General features: G+C 37.1%; 1 protein-coding gene across 2 annotated transcripts in view; it reads right to left on the minus strand.

Annotated features, from left to right (window-relative positions):
- The window catches only part of LOC113522919 (probable E3 ubiquitin-protein ligase HERC2), a 62768-nt gene that overhangs the window by 7700 nt on the left and 31929 nt on the right, over positions 1-23139 (minus strand). For both annotated transcript variants that reach the window (XM_052898639.1, XM_052898638.1), the window contains exons 50-83: positions 22207-22302; positions 21600-21754; positions 20827-21072; positions 20222-20341; positions 20043-20144; positions 19666-19821; positions 19095-19256; positions 18669-18899; positions 17799-17922; positions 17595-17713; positions 17101-17256; positions 16088-16322; positions 14986-15125; positions 14338-14490; positions 13852-13971; positions 12309-12444; positions 11535-11687; positions 10544-10711; positions 9906-10003; positions 9528-9684; positions 8424-8641; positions 7565-7854; positions 6685-6905; positions 5869-5963; positions 5582-5688; positions 4687-4864; positions 4009-4132; positions 3519-3648; positions 3340-3446; positions 2723-2850; positions 2190-2345; positions 1771-1893; positions 1051-1261; positions 177-371 (exon numbers count right to left, since the gene is read on the minus strand). In XM_052898639.1, coding sequence (XP_052754599.1) covers positions 177-371; positions 1051-1261; positions 1771-1893; positions 2190-2345; positions 2723-2850; positions 3340-3446; positions 3519-3648; positions 4009-4132; positions 4687-4864; positions 5582-5688; positions 5869-5963; positions 6685-6905; positions 7565-7854; positions 8424-8641; positions 9528-9684; positions 9906-10003; positions 10544-10711; positions 11535-11687; positions 12309-12444; positions 13852-13971; positions 14338-14490; positions 14986-15125; positions 16088-16322; positions 17101-17256; positions 17595-17713; positions 17799-17922; positions 18669-18899; positions 19095-19256; positions 19666-19821; positions 20043-20144; positions 20222-20341; positions 20827-21072; positions 21600-21754; positions 22207-22302 — 5310 coding nt within the window. The remainder of the gene's footprint in view (positions 1-176; positions 372-1050; positions 1262-1770; positions 1894-2189; positions 2346-2722; positions 2851-3339; positions 3447-3518; positions 3649-4008; positions 4133-4686; positions 4865-5581; positions 5689-5868; positions 5964-6684; positions 6906-7564; positions 7855-8423; positions 8642-9527; positions 9685-9905; positions 10004-10543; positions 10712-11534; positions 11688-12308; positions 12445-13851; positions 13972-14337; positions 14491-14985; positions 15126-16087; positions 16323-17100; positions 17257-17594; positions 17714-17798; positions 17923-18668; positions 18900-19094; positions 19257-19665; positions 19822-20042; positions 20145-20221; positions 20342-20826; positions 21073-21599; positions 21755-22206; positions 22303-23139) is intronic.

Below are 23139 nucleotides of genomic sequence, written 5' to 3' on the forward strand. Positions count from 1 at the left end.
AAACCTACCCTTTTTAATCAAAGTCGTTATAAAATGTAATAACACAACATTATTAACCGTATATAGTACACATATATACACACATATATATACATATATAGTACACATATATACATATACATATATATAGTAGTAGTAGTACATATATAGTAAATACGGTTCAGTATCAGTCTCACCGAGGAAACGGAAGCAATTAAGGTGCAACGGTGTATTAGCGGTGGGATTGAGCAAGAAGGCGTCGCGCGATGCGCCCGCGTCGCCGCGACCGTTGGGTGTCGCCATCAGCAGCGGTAAGGACCCATTCTGCAGTTCCTCGCACATCTCCGCTATACTCTCGCTGTATCCACCACCGCAGTCATCCACGCTTTCACCTGTTTATGTCAACAACAAAGAATACAATAGAAATCACTTTCTTTCTTCCACTTACACATTGTATCCTAAAGATTCTATTTTGAAAAAATAACACTTTTAAAAAAGCTAAGTCCTTAGTTGCCGAGAACACGTTTTGTGCATTATTCACGATTACTAACATAGCAGACTTGTTCCGCGCTAGCGGGCTATCACCGCCATTGTCGTCTGTGTAAGACGCTCACTAACAACTTTGTTCTTCCAGTTCGAATGGGTAGCATAAGCGTGGCCTGTATAATCGTGAATAGCTTCTTTTTTATTTATGAATCATCATCGTCAGAAGGTATCTTTCACACACGGCACGATATATGCGAATCCTACACTTAGCAATTAGTTACGCAATCATCTTTTTTTTTATACAACTTAGAATGGCAAACACGCTGACGGCCCATCTGATGGAAAGTGGTAACCGTCGCCTATAGACATATATGGACATAACGACTGTTTCGCCCATGATCGTTGCCATTCCTGAGGACTCAGGTGTTATTCCTCTGTTGTTTCGCATATCCCACCCTTCAAACCGAAACACAGCCATGCAAACACAACTGCTTCACGTTTGAAACACGAATGGGACAGAGGTACCCAAGCAATCGACTTTTGTATGTCATTTAGATTCAGCGAATCGTAGTTTGACTCACTCACCAACAAACTTGACTTTCCAGACTCGATGCGGCAGTGCGAGAGCGTCTTGCGTGAGTGCAGGTAGTCTTGCGACCATCTGCCCGAACACAGAGCGCATGCCGGCCGGGCCTGCAAGCCCTGTGCCTCCCCGCCGCGCCCGTCGAGCCGCCACACGCGACAACTCCACTACAGGCCCGTGCTGCCGCTCGCGGACCATCGTCGCCATTATTGCCTGCCCACAATTAAACAATATAATTTTTTTTATATTATAAAAGTGGCAAACAATCATACAGCCCGTTTGATGGTAAACGGTCACCTATTGACACTAGGGGTATCACGTGCGCGTTGCCGACTCTGAAGAAACCTTAATATACCCTTTTTGAAGAAACCCATACTGTAGTTTGTAGGAAAAACCTCAGCAGGGAACTCATTCCACAGCCTGAGCATACGCAGGAAAAATTCCTGTTGATGATTTCTGAAATGGAGTTACATCGACTAATTGGATCTTGTTATGTCAACATCTTAAGAGTGGGATGTTCTAAATAAATAATTTCTTCTATATTCTGACTGGCTGATTATATTCTCGAACCAGTATGTCTACATTCTTGCATTGTTATTTCAGTCTGAACTTTCTTAGTTATATAGTTTGTCACTTCCTTTCTATTTTATTTTTTTTGCACCTACTATTGGAATATGTTAATGAGAAAACGAAAAAGCTGCTATAATCTAATGCTTTCTCACCTTCCTAAACGCTGCTTCTTTGACGCTATAAAATAGCAAAGTTCTCAGTTGATCTAATGGGCCATCCAAAATCAACAGCGGCAGATTGGGACAAACTAGTTCCGAAAATTGATGGAGTAACACCTGTAACAAAATTTAAATAATACAATAATTGACTAAAGTTACTTTTCAGCGAACATTGTTTTTTAAATTTTGACTTAGACAATGGTTCTAAAGTTTTAATATGGGTGGAACACATTAGATTTTTAAAACGAACTCAAGAGACAGGACAAGCTAGAATAGTTACGTCACATATCAAATATAATTAATTACTAGTAGTTGATGCAAAATAAATATTTTGGAGAGGACAACTAGATAGGTGTATAAATGTAGACTGCAGTACAGCATGGCTGCTGGGTCAAGCCAGGTGCTGTACTCACCAGCCGGTTGCACAGCAGATGCGGCTGCGCAGCCAGATCGCGCAGCAGGTGGCACTCGAGCGGCGGCGCAGGCGGCGGCCGGGGAGCACGCGGCGCCTCCACACACAGCGCCACCGTGTGCGCACTACCGCAAGCCACGCGCGTCACGCGTTTGCCCTGACACGAACGCATTACATAAACCTATTAGTTTGTTAAGCCTAGCGCCATATTAGACCGATTTTTGGTTGCCGATCATCCGCAACGAAACAAATACTTAATGATGTATTGCATACAATTTACTATGCTCGGTTACACTACGCGGAAGATCGTCTATTACGTCGATGCAATGCCACGGAACGCTCGCGTGTAATGACTGTAAGGTGGCATCAGGCGCTGATCTACCGTCGATAGGAGATCGGCAACTCGATGTTGCACTAAATTCATATAACTGAGAGATATTTAAGAGCTAACAATACATCTTAAAATTGTTTATTACACATTTCAAGTAAAAAAAAAATACAGGTCATTGACAACTATAACGATGGTCCGGTCACCTGTAACGCCATAAGCAAGCGGGGCCTCTGCGCGGCGAGCGTGGTGCCGTCCCCGAGCTGCCCCTCGTCGTTGTCGCCCCACGTGTACACCTCGCCGTTGTCTGTGCATGCCACGCAGTGCAAGCTGCCTACATGAAACATTTACTAAAATGTAAAACTACTATTGCTTTTATTACACTTATTAAGAAGAACCTAGCAATTTATCAGAAAAAAAAATAATAGCACTATTGAATATAACTGTAAATATGACATAAAGACCCCCCCTTTTATTTTTTAAAAAATTAAACTATTTTGACTATTACACTGATTTATTAATTTAGCAGAAAAACGGTACAATAGCTAAAATAGGTTTATGAGAGGTTTGACATTTTAGAAGTTATTTTAAAAACAGAAGCAATCTTTGGACTCCATAATATTTATTATAATTTTATGAATATGTAATCCTTGGATGTAATGTACAGAGAAATGAATGGAATAGACAAATTATGTGGCAACCTAAATGTAAACCATACGCGGGTACTATAGAAACCATTATTATCATATTTAGGTAAGGTAATTCAATTAATTTCTTTTGAGTATCCAGTGGTTCAGTGGCAACATTGAATTTATTTTGTTACCTGTAGCAATAGATACAATCATCTTGCCCTGCATTCCGGTAACGCGCATTGGACGTCTAACGTGTTCATAGCTACCATGGCCCAATCTGTGATAATCGCCTTTGCCCCTAAAATAAACCAAACAGTCTATAAGTACTTGCATATTATATTTTAATAAATAAAAAAAAAAAATTACATACCAAGTGTAAACACTTCCACACTGACATAAAGCGACGGAAAATTGTGATCCACACTCAACCTTTATGACTCTTAGTCCTTTTAGACAATCTATGCGCATTGGAACCTTGCAGCCTTCTGATCCACCGCGGCCTAAAATAACATAAAAATATGTTTTTATTCACTATCTTTTTACCCTTTACATGCGTGGATTTCAAAAGTAGGAAAAGTAATAAAAGTAGAACAGTTCTAGATGACCTATAAATAAAACACATCACTTCAAGTTACACCTTCAGAAATGCGACTGTAAAAACAGCATCCAATACTGTACATTAGTTTTTGCGTGATTTTGGAACAAACATACAGGCAAACGTAATTTCTTAAAACTATTGTTTCTTTGCATCTATGAGATTTATTAAGACCCCACATATTCTTTTTCTCAAATAAATATGTTTCATGAAGACATTGTCTAATTACAATTTCATTATATTAGTGAAATGAGAATAACTTTACCAAGTTTCCCGTAGTCACCGTCTCCCCAAGACCAAACATTGTCATCGTCGGTGATACAAAGGGTTTGAGCATCGCCAGAGCCACACGCGACATCTATAACGCGATATAACGCTAACGCTTCCACCTGAAAATTATAAAATATAGATATAATATAGTTCCGAGGACTGTAAAATGCACATACCGTTTTTACCAATTATATTTATATTTGAAAATTTACTTGTTTATTTTCATTTATTATTTGAGTTTTATTTAATTTTCTTTGAGAGATGGTGATGGGCTCACCCTCTACCATATCAGATTCTAGTATATTTGAAAAAGTGATCATAACAATAGAGTTAGAAAATACATAGCAAAATATATATATTTTGTAGTTACAATATCTATATATTGGTCTAATAAACGAATGTATTAAAAATCGGTTATTTAATATTAATATTGAAATTTAGCAAATTACTGCAAATTAATATAGATATCCGACCGGTATAGGCGATATCGAAGTGGATGACGACCCTTTTCCCGCCATCAGTGTCCAGAGAAACCCAATACATAGATATCGAAACAATACCGACATTAACCATCCCTAATAACAAGTACTATTGACAGCCTATTATAGGGCTGCTATATCAGTCTCATATTTTTAGTCAATAAACTTATTCTTTCCTGTTTACTATTTCTTACCAGCTTTGGCACAAGTTGGTCTTCCGAGTCACCGTGACCTAAACGCCCATACCGTCCCTTGCCCCACGTGTAGATACGCCCACGAGCCGTTAGACATGCCGAGTGAGCGCCTCCACACGCTATGGCTACTACCTCCAGGCCAGACAGTGCGGTTATGAGTTTCGGCCGGTCGTAACTCCTGTGTAACAACAAACGATCTAATGCTTCATTTGTTAATTACTGATTAAAATTAGGGTTTTGCCTCTATATCTAAGTTTACTTACAACATGACACAATCACAGTATATTTTTATGATCCATGATCCTTTGCGAATAGATTAAATTATCGATAGATGTAAAAAATATATAAAATTGTAACGGAGGAGTGTTACACAAGGCGCCTCGATTTTGATTGAAATATGGCGACAAATATTTGTATTATTAGCCAAATATTTGTTTCGAGTGTGTACACGGTCTTATACCACACATTTCATGTGTAAGTTGCTACTTTAATTTAGAGCATCAGGTGCACGGTTTAATTTATTGGTTTAACTAAATCAATGCATCAATTGAATAACAATAAAACACTATGAATGATGGAGGAATTATTATGAAGGACCGTCAACCAACGAATAATATTATTTTTACTATTTAAATAAATTTCATTATATACAACAAATGTCTAGATAACTTTTATAGTGGGATCTAGACAGTAAATAAATGAAAAAAAATCCGATCCTTCGAGCCGGATGTAAAAAAAAAAAACTTTTTTCTTGTCTGTTAACAGTTATTAAAACAATCTATAGTATGATTAATTAATATTGCTTAGCGTAAATTATTATTGATGAATACAAGAAAAATTACATTTCAATTAAAAAAAAAAAAAGGAATTACAATATATTTCAAAGCATACTTACACTCTGTTGCCGTGTCCCAATTTCCCGTCTTCGCCTTCACCCCAACTGTACACGTCTCCATCGGACGACAACGCTAAGCAATGTTTACCTCCTGAATTACAAGCAACCTAGAAAAAGAATTACATATAATTACCCTGATATTTGAAAAAACTTCAATTACCTAATACAATCTGTTTTTCTCACAAAATTCCTGATTTGCCTTAAAATAATTATTTTATTAATAATAAACATGTAGCTTTACAAAACAAAACTTTATTTTTTTTATATCTATTCAATTACTATAGTACCTTAGTTATGAAGACGTGCTGAATCGACGCCAATAAAGTAGGCTGAGAGACAGAATCGATACCGCCAATGCCTAGACGACCACCTGCTCCATAACCTGTAAAAAAAAGTAAAATACAATGCAAATAAGTTGATAAAATAGTAACAAAATTATAGATAAAAAGTACTAAAATAAAAATGTATAGAGATCTTTACCGGTGATCAATTCGTATTTTGTGACACACTATTTAAACGATAGTGCAATAAGTCTATTACGAGGATGACTCTGATTCCAATAGTCGCATATTTCTGTCCATAATAGAGCATTGGTGCTTCTGACTTACCGTGTTTTTGTCATCAAGTAGTTATGCTTGCATGACTATGTTTCAATTCCTAATATAATTCACTGCTATATCCCATATTTTTCCAATGGGTGATAATGGAATGCCCAATACTGCCTTACTTGGCAGGCGGGTTGGCAACCGCAATTGGGCTTTTGGTGATGTTTTAAGAGAGACATTGCTACTCATCCCTCCAAAGATCATTAGTCGCCTCTTATGACACCCATGAGAAAGAAAACTATTTCGCCGTGTGGATCCCGGCAAAGACTAGGCCATATCCCACTTATGGCAGTGAAATTACAGAGTACAAAAACGCATAGTGTTGCGTTTTTGTACTCTGTAATTTAATTCCTCAGGAATGGCAACGCATGAAAAATATAATGTACATTATAGTGTATTGTGTTATGTTTATAGGTATTTATAGGCTACCGTTGCCATTTTTCATCAGGTGATCAGTCAGTTTGTTTGCCACTTTATGTAAAAGAAATTGGAACTCACCGGTGGCATAGACCTTGCCGTCGGGCGTGACGGCAAATAGCGTCTGCTCGCCGCCGACCAGCTGCACAGGATTAAGCGCGGCGAGTGCATGGCAGGGCATGGGCGTGCGGACCTTGGCGCCCTCGACGCCGCCCAGCTGCCCGCGGTGGTTGTGACCCCAGCCGTACACCGCGCAGCCCCGCGACCCGCCGCTCCACCACCCGGACCAGTCTTCTGGACGCCTGATCAGAGATGTTATTTAGAAAACACACACCCTCCGGCTACTTTACAAATGAATTTCATAACAAACAATTATTAAAATTGAAACAAGATTCTTTAAGAATTTGAATATATCTAAAACCAGTATTAGAAGACGAAAAATACAGTTAAGAAATCAAATTAACTCGGAAAACGGCAGAGCTCCATGATCCCAGATTTATTGAGTGTTACGATAACAACAGCAACTGGAGAATAATAGTCTTATTATCATTTAATAGTATTATTATAAATACATGTTTCTTCATCTATGTAAAATGTTTATAGAAATGATTATATGGCATTTTATTTCAATAATTTATACTTTTTACCCAAAATTATAATAGTTGTTTTTGTCCAAAAATGTGTCTGAATTATTATGATCGCTACATATCAGCCGTTAATTGTCCACTGCTGAACATAGGCCTCCCTCTATTGGGGAGGTTTTGCCAGTTGTCGCTTGGCAGGTGAGTTGGCAATTTCAGTTAGGCCTTGGAGACGTTTTAAGAGACGCATTATTAGCATTTATTACCATTTATTAATCAACAAACCCTACTTTACCTATTAGTTTTTTTCATCATAAAATTACACTGCAAAAATATCATTTCTTTTTTACTAAATATTAACATCACTAGACCATACTTACTTATTAACCCAATGTAGCAACTGTTCGTCATGCTGCCGAGTGAATTTCGTATTGTCCTCCCAAGGGTACTGTGCGTCTGTGCTGTTCTCTTCTACGTTATAGACGCCGAGGTCCGCGAGACGTTTACGTACATCCGCCAAGAACGGTATAGGCATTGGTACGCGACGTATAAGGGCATCAGCCGTCCGCATACACAGGCAGTAGCGCTTAAACCACGCCCAGCGAGCCGCATCCGGGCCGTTGCACACGCGCGTGTCTATACGTAGACCGCATGCGAGCCACGCCAGTTCCTGTACGATATTATTATTAAACAATGGCACTTTATTCATCATTATCATCATCATTTTAGGCATTATGCGTCCACTTCTGGACATAGGCCTCCCCCATAGACTGCCTTAAGGAACGGTCCACCTGCATCTGACTGGCACTTTATTAACAAGTTTTAATGTTCAGTACGTCTTGTCAATTATCATCCTTTCTTCCTTCTCTCTCTCTTTCTGTTTGTAAATTATATACGATCATTCGAAAAAGAAAGGCATTATTGTCGATATACATTCACATACATGTTACCGTTAAGAGTAGAAAATAAGTTTTCTATACAATTAATCGTATACATGACACATACTGTCTCTATATTCATTCATATATATACATATACCAATTTGTGCTAAAAGTTTTCACAAGTATTGATGAGAACGGCAAACTCCCTCTTATTTGATAGATTGGGGACCTTAATTTTGTCCACTGCCATCCTAAAAACGGGCTTTGTACTCATTCATAAATTCGTACCTTAGATTTAAGAGAACTAATACAAGCCCCAAAACTACAACAACAGATGAGGTCGGAACAGCGACGTTACCTTGAGATAGTGCGTGTGCATGAGATGCGTGCCGGTGCGCAGGGCGGGCTCCTCGTGGTCGTACTGCGCGTGCAGCAGCGCGGGCAGCTGCTGCAGCGCGGGCGGCGCGGCCGTGCCCGCCTCCGCCGCGCCCGCCACCCCCACCACCCCCGCCACCCCCGCCGCGCCGCACACCACGCCGCGCAGCCGTCGCACGCACCACACGCGTCCACGCCACGCTGCGTGCAACACAATAGCTTTTTATAGAACCTGGAAAAGCTAACATGCTGACAGCTCACTGGAAGTAAAGTGATAATTGTTGCCTAGTTATAGAATAGAACATCATAGAATGAACATACTAATAGTTTTTTATGAGATGATAATTGTATGACAATCAACAGATTACTTAACTTATCGTGTTGAATTCACTAGGAATTAAGAAAGTTTCCAGGGCGCACCGCGCAATGGTTGACCGTATACATTACTAAGAATCCTATCCAACCCAAAGTTTACATGAAGTCAATACGGGCTAACTCTTACATTCATCATCATCATCTTAGCCATTATTTTTTTACTGCTGGACATAGGCCTCCCCATAGACTGCAATAAGGTACGGTCCTGAGACGCCTGCATCCACTGACTCCAGCAATGCATTTGAGGTCGTCACTCCATCTAATGGAGGGGGGATCCTACACTGCGTTTGCCCGTACGGGGTCACCACTTAAGAACCTTTCCTGCCCATTGGTTGTCGTTTCTTCGAGCTATGTGACCAGCCTATTGCCATTTCGGTTTGCTTATCCTTCGGGCTATGTCGGTTACTATTACTCGCTGCGTAATTTGAAACTTTTGCATATGGGCAATCATGTAGGACCATATTTCGGTTCCACAAGTCATCACTAACAACCTTCGTCTTAAATATTGCATTAATCATGATTATTTTTTTAAGTATATATACATTAGTAAAACAAAAAGGATAGAGAAGTTTGGTAGAATTTGATACAAATGAATTATTTATTGCGAAAAATATTCTATATAAAAAAAGCTGTATATAGCTGCTTACTGTAAGGGAGACTATATGCTCGATTATCACTCTCGTTGGATAAATTAAATAATATTAACACTCACACAGCGTGGGCATCTGGGCACATATAGCGAGAGCCTGAGCTAGTCGCGGCGCTAATTGATGGTCGTTTGATATAGCTGCCAGTAACGGTCCATCCAACAAACGCCACGCTAGTTCGACTGAAGGACATGACAGCACGTAGCGATCTGAACCGCTATCCTGTAAAAAAAAGACCAATTACAAGATTTAAAGAAAGCCTAAAAAATACTTTCCTAATTAATTCGAATTTTTCTATCTTATTTTTTTTTTTTATTTATTTGATTGAGTGGAATACATTGAAAAAAATATTTTCAGTTCCTTTTTCAAATTATTCATATATTTTTATAGACATTTGCTTCGTGCATTTGGTATACTTCATATATACAAAAGGTAGAACTCACAGCTACAGAATGGGATAGTAAAACAGGATGCGCTGTGAATCTCCAACCCCAGCCGTTGACGGAGCTATCACTTGTAAATCTCCATCGTAGTTCATCACCTATAAAATAAGAGTGTTTATTCATTAATTACTTTTACAACAATAATAATATTTAGACAAGCATTCGAAAACTGTAGGTTTAAAGTAGGTCAAAATAATGAAAAACATAGAATAATAACTAGTAATTATATAGCAGATTACCGATTCAAATAAAAAAATAATACACGAATAATGTACCTACGAAACTGTTCATGTAATTGAAGAAATAAACATTGTTAAAATATTCTTAGTAAATTACACTAGAAAAAAACTGGATTGAAAGTACATGAAATGAAACTCATTACATTAAAGACACTCACAATCTCCCTTTGTTTTTTTAATACTTTTATTCAGTAGTTTACTACTTTTATTTTGATAAAATTCTAATATATATATATATATATATATATATATATATATATATATATATATATATACTGCTAAACTAAACTACTCGGATAAAAAATAACAATTCTCCAAATTGAGAACAAATCCAAAACCAAATTGAGAACTCCTCCTTTTTTGAAGTCGGTTGAAAAAACGAGTAGTAATTGATGATACCTTGTACGATAATTTCCTGCGCCCAATCGGCAGGCTCGCGTCCTGACCGCGTGGCTAGCACGCGGCCCGTACTGTCCGATATGGTGAGAGGGTCGTTGCGACGCTCTGTTGAGCAGCCCTGCTCGAACGTCACACGAAGTGACGACGCGCCGGGAATTTTCACAACCCCTACAATGTGAAATTATTTTATGATATCAATTAGGATAATTACAGGCTAATTGCAATAATTACAAAATACATTTAAAAAAATCACAACTTATCACGTGATCAAACTGTACTTTGTCGAAATATTGCAATTACAAATTACAGAAGACAATTCAAATTCATATAAATTATTTGTCATTGTGAATAATATTACATTTAATTTGTATTACGAATTTTTGCAACCAGATTGTAAAATATCAAAGAATACATATATAAGAATACATTTTTTTTTATGCAACTTAGAATGGCAAACAAGCTGAGGGCCCACCTGATGGAAAGTGGTAACCGTCGTCTATAGACATGAGCAAGTACCATGGACATAACAGAGTATACTGTTTCGCCCGTGATACCCACCATGCGTTGCCATTCCTGAGGACTCAGGTGTTATTCCTCTGTACCCAGTAAATTCACGCCATATCCCACCCTTCAAACCGAAACACAGCCATGCAAACACAACTGCTTCACGGTTGAATCATGAATGGGCAGAGGTACCCAAGCAATCGACTTTTGTACAAAGTCTCTCTCTGGTAAATGTAAATTGTGTACTTGACACTATATGACGTTATCTACCAGTCGGCCGTAGACAGGCCTAACAGAATATGTAATTGACGGTGCAAAGTGGTGAGCAAACAAACAGAAAGAAAACAATATTAATATATAAATAACATGTATACAATACTCACATCAGCTACGTTTATACATACATTTATATTATATGTATGTAAATATAAATATAGAATATATTTTTTATCAACAAAACTCTTTTCTAGACGATTTAAAATCCTACCTGATATATCAGTATCGTCAGCATACGGGTGCGGGCTGTCCACAGTGACGGGTTGTGGGGGAGCGCGACCTCCCCCCGCCGCGGCCTCCTCCAGCTCACAGACGCATACCTCCACTACCATATCCGCCACGGCTGGTTTACTTGCGCATAACGCTGGGTCAAAATACAGTTGCTCTTAGTATGGATTCTTATCTATACAAACATATTATGCAACAAATAAACTTTTATTATTATTATATCAGCCGTTAACTGTCGACTGATGAACATAGGTCTCCCTCTACTGGGAGGTTTTGTCAGTAGTTGCCACGCTTGGCAGGTGGGTTGGCAATCGCATTTAGGCTTTGGTGATGTTTTAAAATTGATGCTGCTGTCCTATCTTTGACCATTAAGTATCCTAAACCGCCTTTTACGATACCCACGGGAAGAATAGGGGTGGCCCACTCTATGCCAGAACCACACGGCAAATAAAAAATACTATTTTTACTGTTATAAAATTTAGTCTATACAATTACGAATTAAAATAATAGCCCTGATTGATATTACAAGATTTTGTGAATAATCTCATAAGCAGCGCAGGGTTCGAAAATAGAAAAATTTAAAATGAAAAAGTTCATAATCTGGTTTTTATCATAATAATAATAATAAATATTCAAATGTACGCGAGCAAAGTTGCAAAATATAGCCTTTGGCGAACAAGCAAACAGGAAACAGGTGTTTTCTTATCTATCTATTGAAGAAAAAAAAATACTGACTTAATGAGTATTAATGGCATACCCATCAACACGTCGGTGATAATCTTCACAGCATTATTTGCATCTGGTATCCGTCCAGCTGCGGCTAATTTAAGTAAATCCACCAATGCTCTCGCATCTGACTCGCCTAGTTGAGACGTAAAATCATCCAAGGCCATCTGCCGAAAAAAATTAAAAAATGAACTAAGGTTACGCATTGCTTTACAGTAACAAAAATTCACGAAAAAAATATTTAAGTTACAAAAAAACAATCTATCTAGGAACCTATTTTAACTATTATATGTACTTATCAAGAATTTGCAGTGTACTGACGCAACTTGGTTTTGCTAATTATTAAATATTTTGTAACCTGCTTAGTTGTAGTTGGTTAAATTACATAGTTATAAAAGTTATTTTAACATTAAGAGAATATAGTGTAGTAATAATTATGTAGTGTGTTGTGGTATGCACCATGTTAGTGGTGGTTAAAAATATTTCGAAAGAGAAATTCTCCAAAATATTTATTTATCCCAGAAATATTTTGTAAAGTAATAATATTACTCATAAAAGAATAAATGAAGAAGAAGAAGAACTAAAGTCTCTAGAAAAAGAAAGTAAGAACGGATTCTTATTTGGAAGATGATTCCGATGGTTTCATGTCAGAAGGAGCAAGAAATTAAAGCAATTTCCATAGCACTCATATGCTGTCATCTAAAATATAAAAAAAAAATATTTAATACTGAGCGATTCAAGGAGCGATCTCTATAACTTGGCTTGGTGTGTCTCGGGTACCCGAGTTATGCCGATAACCTATGAGGTCCTAAAGCTGGTATGTATCTTATAAGGAAATATAACCGTAAAACTTCAATGGATACTATCACATATAAGAGTATCAAGGAATGAAACAGTAGATAAAACAGTCAAATTAAGGACGGAACAGGTATGGTATGTAAACTTTATGTAAATTAACCTATTTGTAAAATTAAAGGTTATTGTGTCACGAAATGAAGAAACCATTTTAAAAACTGTTTAAAAACAAAGGGGATATGGTATAAAACTACACAGCCTTTATTAGTCCTCTGGTTTCAAATAACATGTCTCTCGAGATCCTCTTTAGTTTTATTTAGGATATCTGGCGATCTGGCCATGGCCACTCAACAAATTTTATCATCTTAGGGAAGTTAAGTAGTTACCCAATTGTATATATTGCAATAAAATAGAAGACTTTTTACATTTGTTGGTGGAATATGGTCAGAATTGCAACCTGAGGCAACGAATTCTGGGCGGTATGCCTTTATATAATATTTAGTCAACCTGGCAGTTACAACGCCTATATCTGTGGGTAAAGACTGCATCTGACGTGTTGATACCACAAACCTATAATAACATTCAGATATTCCCTATGAAGCTAGAAATTATAATAAAAAAGAAAACTATTATTTTATCTACCATATATTTCAAAATTTTATGCGAAATAAAAAGACAACACACTTAAAAAAAAGCTACAATAGATTTATGATGTTTTTGTTTTTATGAATAAGGGGTCCTCCTTATTCCGAAATAATATCGTGTTTATGAGGGCTCACTTTAGGTGCCTCCGCTTGTTGCACGGTCATGGTAGCGGCCGCCACGGACACCGCGCTCGACGACATCACTGCCGAGTGCCGCGACGATACTGAACCGCTGAGAGGACTGCTCGCACCACTCTGTATACATTTCTTTAATAGACTGGCCATCTCTTTTACCTTGTCTTTTTTATTATACTTAATATAAAATCCTGATGTAGAACAAGGCATCAAAAAGCTCATAATTATAATAATAAATAAAACAAAAAATCATTATGGAAAATGGAAATGAAATATTTAATTGTCCTTGTGGACACAGTATTCCAAGTAGTTCAATCAACAAATAGACTGAACAAATTATTTATTTTTTATTAAAACTCTTTTGAGTGAATTTTTATGTTCGACTCAATTTCGTTTTTCGTCAAATTAGTATCTCAACATTACTTTTCACTTGAATCAAACTATTAATTAATCTCTATGAAGAGATGCTTTGTTCTGAATGATTACCGGCAACGTGGCTCTATCAGCGGGTGCCTCGCCGCCCCCGGTACGAGCGTCGGCCTCGGCGTCTTCGTCCTCAGTGTCCACGCCCACAGACACCGGCGCCGTGCTCGAGCACGCTTCGTGTGCTCGCAATGCTTCCACTAGCAGGCTGCGAGCCTGTCAGACGCACGCACATATCATAATCATAATAGCACATTAAGTCTTGCTATCGGTCACGGTTAATTCTCTGTAATATGACATTAGCATTCTTTTAATTAGTCAATTTGTGTGTACTCTTAATTGCGAATCGGCAATAGGCAAGGATTTCTTAGTGCTCTAATAAGAGCACTAAGGAATCCTTGTTTCAATATCACACGGAAGTTGTAATAAAAAATACAGACGCATAATCCAGTACAATTAAAAACAATTAAGTACATATGTTCCTTCTTGGCTAAGTCCAATTTTAACTCGCATAATATTCTCCTTATGAGTAATATGTAAATTAAGTTAGAAACTTATTAAAAGAAGACTAAAAACTAGTCTCGTTGATTATTTGAAAAGAGTGATTTATGGCACTGAAATTATTAGATACGATGAATAGCAACATTATATTAACTACTAAGAAACAAAGTGTAATCTTATATTTTTTTTATTATTATTATTTCCACTAACCTGAGTGATGTGTAATGCTAGTAATATAAGTGACAACGCATGCTGCACAGCCACCGGAGGTTCCAGTGCTAGAGCAGCAGCCGCTAAAGATGGTCGTGGCCCTTGAGGCTCTTCTACCACCGTTTCTTCAGAATACAACCCTATAAAAAAATTGTGGGTTTGTTAAATGACTTGGCAAATAGATTTAATTGCACAAAAAAAAGCCACTGAATTGAAACTGAAAACAGCCGCCATCGTGGCGATACAGTTACGAGTATTTTGATTTAAAAACTAAACTGCTGAATCGATTTTAATACACGTACAACGACCTAAATGAAGGATTAAGTACGGAAATAGAAGTCCGATTTATCTGATCAATCTGAAAGTATTTCTATTCAGACAAAAAAAAATTCGAAATCTATTTATATACGACGCAGTTCGGATGTAACAAACATAAAAAATATAATTGAATTGAGAAGCTCCTACATTTTTATGTAAGTGGAAAAAAGTAAATAGTTGTATTTTTTTTACAACACAGGGGGCAAACGAGCATGCGGCTCAGCTGATGGTAAGTGACTGCCGCTGCCCATGATCACCCACAACATCAGCGGCATTGCAGGTGTGCTGTCGGCCTTTTAAATTTTGGTGAATTTGCCGGATTTTTGGTGAATCACAACATTTTGAACACCGATCACATATTAATATAAAAACAAATCATTTAATGAACTTGGTCAAATCTACTTTAGCAATATTTTGCAAGACTGTATATGTAACAACTTGATTTATTGTTTCCAGTACGTTAACTTAATTATTGACCAACAAATGTTATGTAACATTACATAACATTTTTTTAGCAATAGTATGAACATGTGACAGCTAAAAATTAAGATTGAAAAACAAATGAAGAAATGTGAGAAGAATGCATATCCTACTACCCATATGCAATCCGTGTACAATGCACTGAACCGCAGCTATCAAGCGCCACCTGTTGCACGTTTGGACGTTATGTTACCGTTACCTTCTTTTACAGGCTGCTCGCTATTGAGGTTTGTTATATCCTCCACTCTAAGTGTAATTCTCGCTAGATATATACTAGTCGTGTTGTTACCTTGTTTTAACTCACCTAAACTTTGAGCTCCTAGTGGATCCTTGAGCGTGGGGAATGCCAATGGCGCTATGTGAGGTGCCTGTGTATCAGCTTGTAAGGCACCGGGCCGCAGCGACCAGGCGGCTGAATGCGATGACCCGGCGGCCGCACGCTGTACGCCTTCCACACCGGCTACGAGTGCCGGCCGTCGGTTCACACACGTGGTGCCGTTGCCTTGCTGCCCGTGATCATTGTCGCCCCATGCCCACACCTAACAATTAAGCGTTTTATTTTCCAATTTTTTATTAATTAATTTCAGTTAATTCTATATTTTAATTTGTCTATCTATATATAACATAAACATAAAAAAATTAAAAAGGACGAAACCTTTTGTCTTAATTAAATAGTAGTCTAACAATAGTATTAATAGCTATATTTAGCACTATCTACAAATATCAGCCATTAATTGTCCACTGCTGAACACAGGCCTCTCCCTTGAGAGATTTTACAAATAGTCGCCACTTGAAAGGAGAGTCGATAATAGTAGTTAGACTTTAGTGATATTTTAAGAGGGATACTGCTGCCCATTCTTCGACCATTAAATTTCCTCAGTCACCCTTACGACACCTATGGAAAGGAAGGGGTGGTAAAGTTTAGCATTTTTTATGAATCACCACCTATCTTAAAAAAATACTTATATAAATATTTATATACTAGCTTTTACCCGCGACTTCGCTCGTATGACCGAGATATACATATTTACAAACCGGGATATAAAGTAAGCTACTTTTTTCTAACCTAATATACTTCTTCATCCCAATTAATACATGTATACCAAGTTTCATAACCAATTATGATGATGTTAGAAGGTAATAAACAAACTCACCTACACATTTATAATATTATTAATAAGGAGTCTATACCTTGAATGCATAATATGAAATAAAGCTCAGTAACCTGTTTTGAGAATTCACGTTAAATTGTCTTAATAGTCTTAGGGTACGTTTTGGACAGTAAATTTAAAAAAAGCTTTGCTTGTTGCAGTGTACCTGGTGATCAGCAGTAACGGCAAGGCAGTGCAGGGCTCCAACAGCCACATGCACGACGCGACGGCCTCGCAATGCCTCCACCAAAGTAGGCCGTCGCACGTGGGCATCGCACCCATGCCCCAACCGGAAATAATCGCCTTTACCCCATGTCCATACCTATTATCAGCGACGTACAAGTTAATATAGTGGCTCCGAGATTCCTCTAAATAAATAACTTCAAACAGACAATATTTAAATTTGAGAAAACCCGTCATAAATATTATTAAAGTATTGCATTGAAAATACTAACAATTTATTTATTAGTATTTTCAATTATATTTCAACTTTTACCAAAATATTCTTACTTTATAAAATATTTCACACGTCAATTAAAGAGTTTAAATAAAATATACACTATAAGTCGACTACTTCAAAAATTCAATAAATCTAGAAATTAAGTTAAAAAATAACGATCTTAAATATTTAACAAAAATATTATACAGAAATATACTCACCTCGCCGTCCCTAGTTAAAGCTAAACTGAATTGAGCGCCGCACTCAACTTGGACTACTCCAAGCGTATTGAGTCTTTCAATGTTCATTGGAACTGCACAACCATCTGAACCACCGCGACCTACATAACACATTAACTCATATTAAGTAATGACCAACGTATTGTATATATTAAAATACAATAATGCCTCTTGTGCATGTTTTACCTAATTTACCAAAATCGCCATCTCCCCATGAGAAGACCTTGCCACAGGCAGTCAACGCTAAGGTTTGGGCATCGCGCGACCCGCACGCCACTTGTACTACGCGGAAACTGGCCAGTGCTTCCACCTAAAAGTGTATATAAAATTATAGTCGGTGAGCTATTTTTTCTCTATATTCAAAAACCATATTCCACATTAGTATGTAGTACCTAATCATAGTTTATTAGGTATGAATAAAGTAACTCTTTGCATGCAGACTCATTTTATTTTTCTTGTAAAATATACTATTAAATGTAGAATGATATATAAATTAATTATTGTATTATATATAAGAGGTACATTTTGAATAAAAGTTGTTTGCCTGTATAGATATCAAGAGTTTGTTTCATTGTTCCTGCCTACCCTAATGGAAAACAGGCGTAATAGATAGACATATATATATATATATGTATGTATGTATAGAGTATAGAGGTATACATTATTTCTGAAGAATGGACGCATGAAGATCTTTATAATGGCATTGGGTCTTTTTTTTTTCTTATACAACTTAAAATGGCACATAAGCTGATGGCCCACCTGATGGAAAGTGGTAACCGTCGCCTATAGACATGAGCAGTACCATGGACATACCAGAGTATACTGTTTCACTTATGATAAGTTTACTGTTCAACCCCATGCGTTGCCATTCCTGAGGACTCAGGTGTTATTCCTCTGTACTCTGTAAATTTACGCCATATCCCACCCTTCAAACCGAAACAGAGCCATGCAAACACAACTATTTTACGGTCTTCTGATCGTTTATTTTAATTTATATAAAAAATGTAGTGAAGTAAAGATGAAAAGAAATATATGACAAGAAAATGTTTTCCTTACCATTTTGGGTACCAGCTGCGTCATATCGTCACCATGGCCGAGTCTTCCGTACTCGCCCATGCCCCACGTATACAGGTGGCCGCGGGCGGTGACGCAAGCGCTGTGAGCGGAGCCACAGGCGATGCCGACCACACGCTCTCCAGACAACGTTTCGATGAGCCGCGGCACTTCCAGTGTGATACGGTTGCCGTGACCCAACTTACCATCTTCACCTTCACCCCAGGAATAAACCTTTTAAAACAAAAAAAGGTCACATTTCATTAAAGCTACTTCATCAATTTATAGTAACAATAGTATTGAACTTCTTCGTAACATTGAATAATAGATATTTTTTAAACCATAGTTAAAAATTTTATTAAATAAGAAATGCAATTCATAAAGTATGCATTAAAAAGGTAGATAATAAAGTGTATAGATAGTTCATACCTTTCCATCGGCAGTGAGTGCGAGCGCGTGTTTCCCCCCCGAGTGAACGGCGACGCGACGCACTAGTACGTGCGACAGGTACGGGTTCGCTCGAGGTGTCGACACGTTGTTACTGTGCCCCAGTCCCAGGCGGCCATTCGTGCCTTCTCCACAAGCGTACAACTATAAAAACAAGCGATTAACAAGCTCTAGTCACACACATGTAACAACAGAAAACATAAAAACAGAAAAAAATATGTCTGTGTGAGTCGCCGTATTAAAACAAAAAGGCCATAACTCAGTATAGTAGTGCCCTGCTGGAGAAAACACTAGTTTTCTGCTATGATGCTATTACTAGATCATCATTAATTTGATCTAGTATTGCTTTTATTGTATAGATTGGGGTTAGCGTAGTGTATCATACTTTAGTTCACTTATTTATGTATATTATTTTTATTTATTAAGTATACAATCTTGATAAGACTATACAGCAGTCGTATTTGTTTTAAATATACCTGGGAATAGAACTTTATGTACTATTTAATAATTTATATACAAATATATTTTAGTATTTAAAGTAATTATATCTTACCTTTCCATCATGAGATACAATGAAGAGAGTTTTTGAACCACCAGCAATGTGGACCGGCCGTAACGCGCTTAGACTGGGTGAAAATACTGGCACTTTCACTTTGGAACCTTTCACCCCACCGAGTTGATCTTTATCGTTCAAGCCCCACACAAATACCTGCAATAAAATATATTTTATTTATCCTACCAATACTAGTAAAGATTTTGATTGTATGTTAATACTTAAATGGCTAAACGCATCTTACTACATGGGTACTTTGCGGAAAACAGCCAGTATCAACACAGAAAAAATCGATAATATGAACATCACATTATCAAATTTTTCTTTTTTTTTTTTTAACAGCTTAATATCTGCCCCCAAATTATTATTTATTTTACCTTCGGACATTCGCTCGGTAGAGAAGGTGGATTGTTATCAGCCGATACGGCGCCTGTTGAATTGTCCTTTTCCATCCAATCTTCGGCAACAAAATTCATACCCTGCAACAAGATTATTCATTCAATAACATGAAAATATATATCATAAATATGTTTTGATATAAATGAATAGAACTTACCAATAAAACGTCATTATATAGAGGGTTAGGCCTGAAACCCGTTATGTATAGGCCGTGCACGCGACAATCAGCGTTGACGCTACGATTCTGCTTAATGCCGATTTCTATGCATGGATAGAACTGTAAGAGAAAATTATACAAAAATTAAAATAAAAAATTGTTATATATATGACACATATTGTACATTTTATGTCCTATACACGTGTGAGTTGATAGTTTCCGTTATATATTTACGAAAACATCGACATACGTATTACGTAGTTAACGTTATATGAATAACGTTGTAAGTCGTATATAGAATGAGTTACAACCTAGTCGACGCCTACGTTGACTAGATTGCGGGGGAGGTTTTTATTATTAAGAACTAAAATATTCACATACTTGTATAATTAGTTTTCATAGTTTGAATACAACTGATCTAACAATAAGAGAGTCTGCGGTAAGGAGGTTGCGTTAGCATGATGGCGTGCAGCATCGTCGGATGCAGTGAACCCCATTGGTTTGCTTACAATTCGCAAGCAACTATACCTACGCTACCTACCGTTATATGTGATAACGATGGTGGCGTTCACACTTTGGAAGACGATCACTGGAGCGTCACTGACCTGCTTACAATCAGCGAGCAGCTGTATCTGGGCGAGGTGTGCGGGGGGGCGGTCGCGCGAAGTGGTCGCGGGCGGCGGCGGCGGCGGCGGCGTGCACGGCACGGCGGCCAGCGGCGCGAGCGCAGCGTCGTCGAACGAGCCGCCCGCCCGCACCGCCAGCGCAGCCGCGCCGTGACCGCCACCCGCCACGCCCAGCCCCAGCCGCCGGATTCGCACGCCGTACCGCATTTCCACGCGAATCCAGTGCTGTACCATAAACATTTACTCTATGTAGATCAACAACATCTAGATAGAGTAATTTTTCAAAGTTAATAACAACTTTAAAATTTTATCAATAACATTTAGTTGGAGTTACTCTACAAATTCAATTCAATAACATTGAGATAAGTAAGTGATGATAAAAATGGTATGGTTTGACAATTGTTTTAAAATTTACGTGCGTTAGCGTGTATTGATCTAACTGTTATATTTACCTTTAAATTTTATCAATTTGAATGCCTGTCTCATAAATACTTTATTATAAAGAAAATCTACTAAGCATTTCCTAATTAATATACGTTGCACGCTTTTGGCATTCGATGTAATAACTAAACATATTTTTAAAATATTTAATTCTGAACTATGTAAGAATTAATCATTTTTATAGACTTATCTACCTAAACCGAGACCAACATACAACATATATAAAACTTACTATTTGACCTTCAACTGAACTTTGATAAAAGTTCTCTCCAGATTGAAGTTTGTAATATAACAATTTTCATATAACTCACCTGTCCATTACCGCTAGAACTTTGCCAGTAGGTATGTGGTTGAGAGTCTAATAGTCGCCTCGCTCCAGCCCCCGGGCGGCAGGACGACACGCGGACAGCACGCACCGCTCCCCGCCATCCAACAGTCGTGCCACCAGCGCTCTCTCCCCATTCCGCTGCAATATAATAAATACCATTGGACATATCACACAGCGCCATCTAGTCACAAACTAAGCAAAGGTAGTACTATGAGTAATAAACAATTGGTAGATATAGTTAAATATGTAATTTTACATATTGAATGAATGAATGAAAATCTTATACTCGTATGGTTCCCTTAAAAGAATGATACAGATTAAAAAGATTAACAATATGTACACAAAAAAAATTAACACTTAATTAAGTAAAAACAATATAAAGAGGTAACAATAGGCGGCCTTATTGCTAAATAGCGATCTCTTCCAGGCGACCTTATGATACATAGTAATTATTAGGACAAATAAATAGATTCTCATTGATACAAATGTTTCTATTGTGCGGAGATTGATCTCATAACAATCAGAATATGAGGCCAATATGTTTAACTGCTACTTACATTAACACACTTCTTAAATGAATCAATACTAACATTGATCTGTCACTAGCTCCATTTCGTTGACTTGTCCAGTCCAGCCTGGTTGTTGTGGAAAGTCGACTGTTAAATCACGACCATTTGCAGATATACCTAAAAAAAGCAAATGTTACAAAATTATTTATAATTGTAGAATTACTATAATTGTGATAATTGAATAATGATACTGACGTGATGACAATTGCAATCTCGCTTTAATGATTGAGGGTAGTCAAATAAAAATTGGTACATTCGATTTAAAAAAAAAACTAAATTTTAATAAACCCTTCTATTGATTTAAAATAATTACAAATAGAAAACACGACTGTTCGCGTCGGTAATTCAATTCTTTTTTCTGTTAATTATATAATGAAGAAATGTATTGACGTCGACGGTGTTGACCATAACGTAGGGTGTACTTGTAAGTAGTTTTATTATTTATATTACTTAATGCATTTCACAATAAAACAACAACAAATAAAATCTGAAAAATGGAAAAATAAGAAAAGTAAAATATGATTTGAACTATCGTTAGATAAGATGGGCCTATTATTTTTTATTTAACTGTACATTATTGATAGCATTAAAAAAATTAACTGTGTCTTCTTCATCCAAAATGTCGAAATATATGTTTAATATTGAGCCTCTTTTAAAACGTTTATTAGATTTATTATCAGTGAGGGAAAATACTAAGAAAAATTTATTTACATTATTCAAATGCTCATTAAATAATACTGAGAATGAGCTTAAACCTATTGTTTATAATTTTTATGATACAAATGCATTGCAGTATATCGTTTATTTTTTCGAACAAAAATTCTGCCCTATCTAAATTAGATTGTATGTGACTTATATCTATGCAAGTAATAACATTCCAATCATTATTCATGAACGCTTATTTTTATAAAAATATATTCCCAGAATTCCTACGACAGGTGTGACATACTAACA

This window comes from Galleria mellonella, unplaced genomic scaffold (genome assembly GCF_026898425.1).
Source record: "Galleria mellonella isolate WM207_F2 unplaced genomic scaffold, CSIRO_AGI_GalMel_v1 utg515, whole genome shotgun sequence".
Lineage (NCBI taxonomy): Eukaryota > Metazoa > Arthropoda > Insecta > Lepidoptera > Pyralidae > Galleria > Galleria mellonella.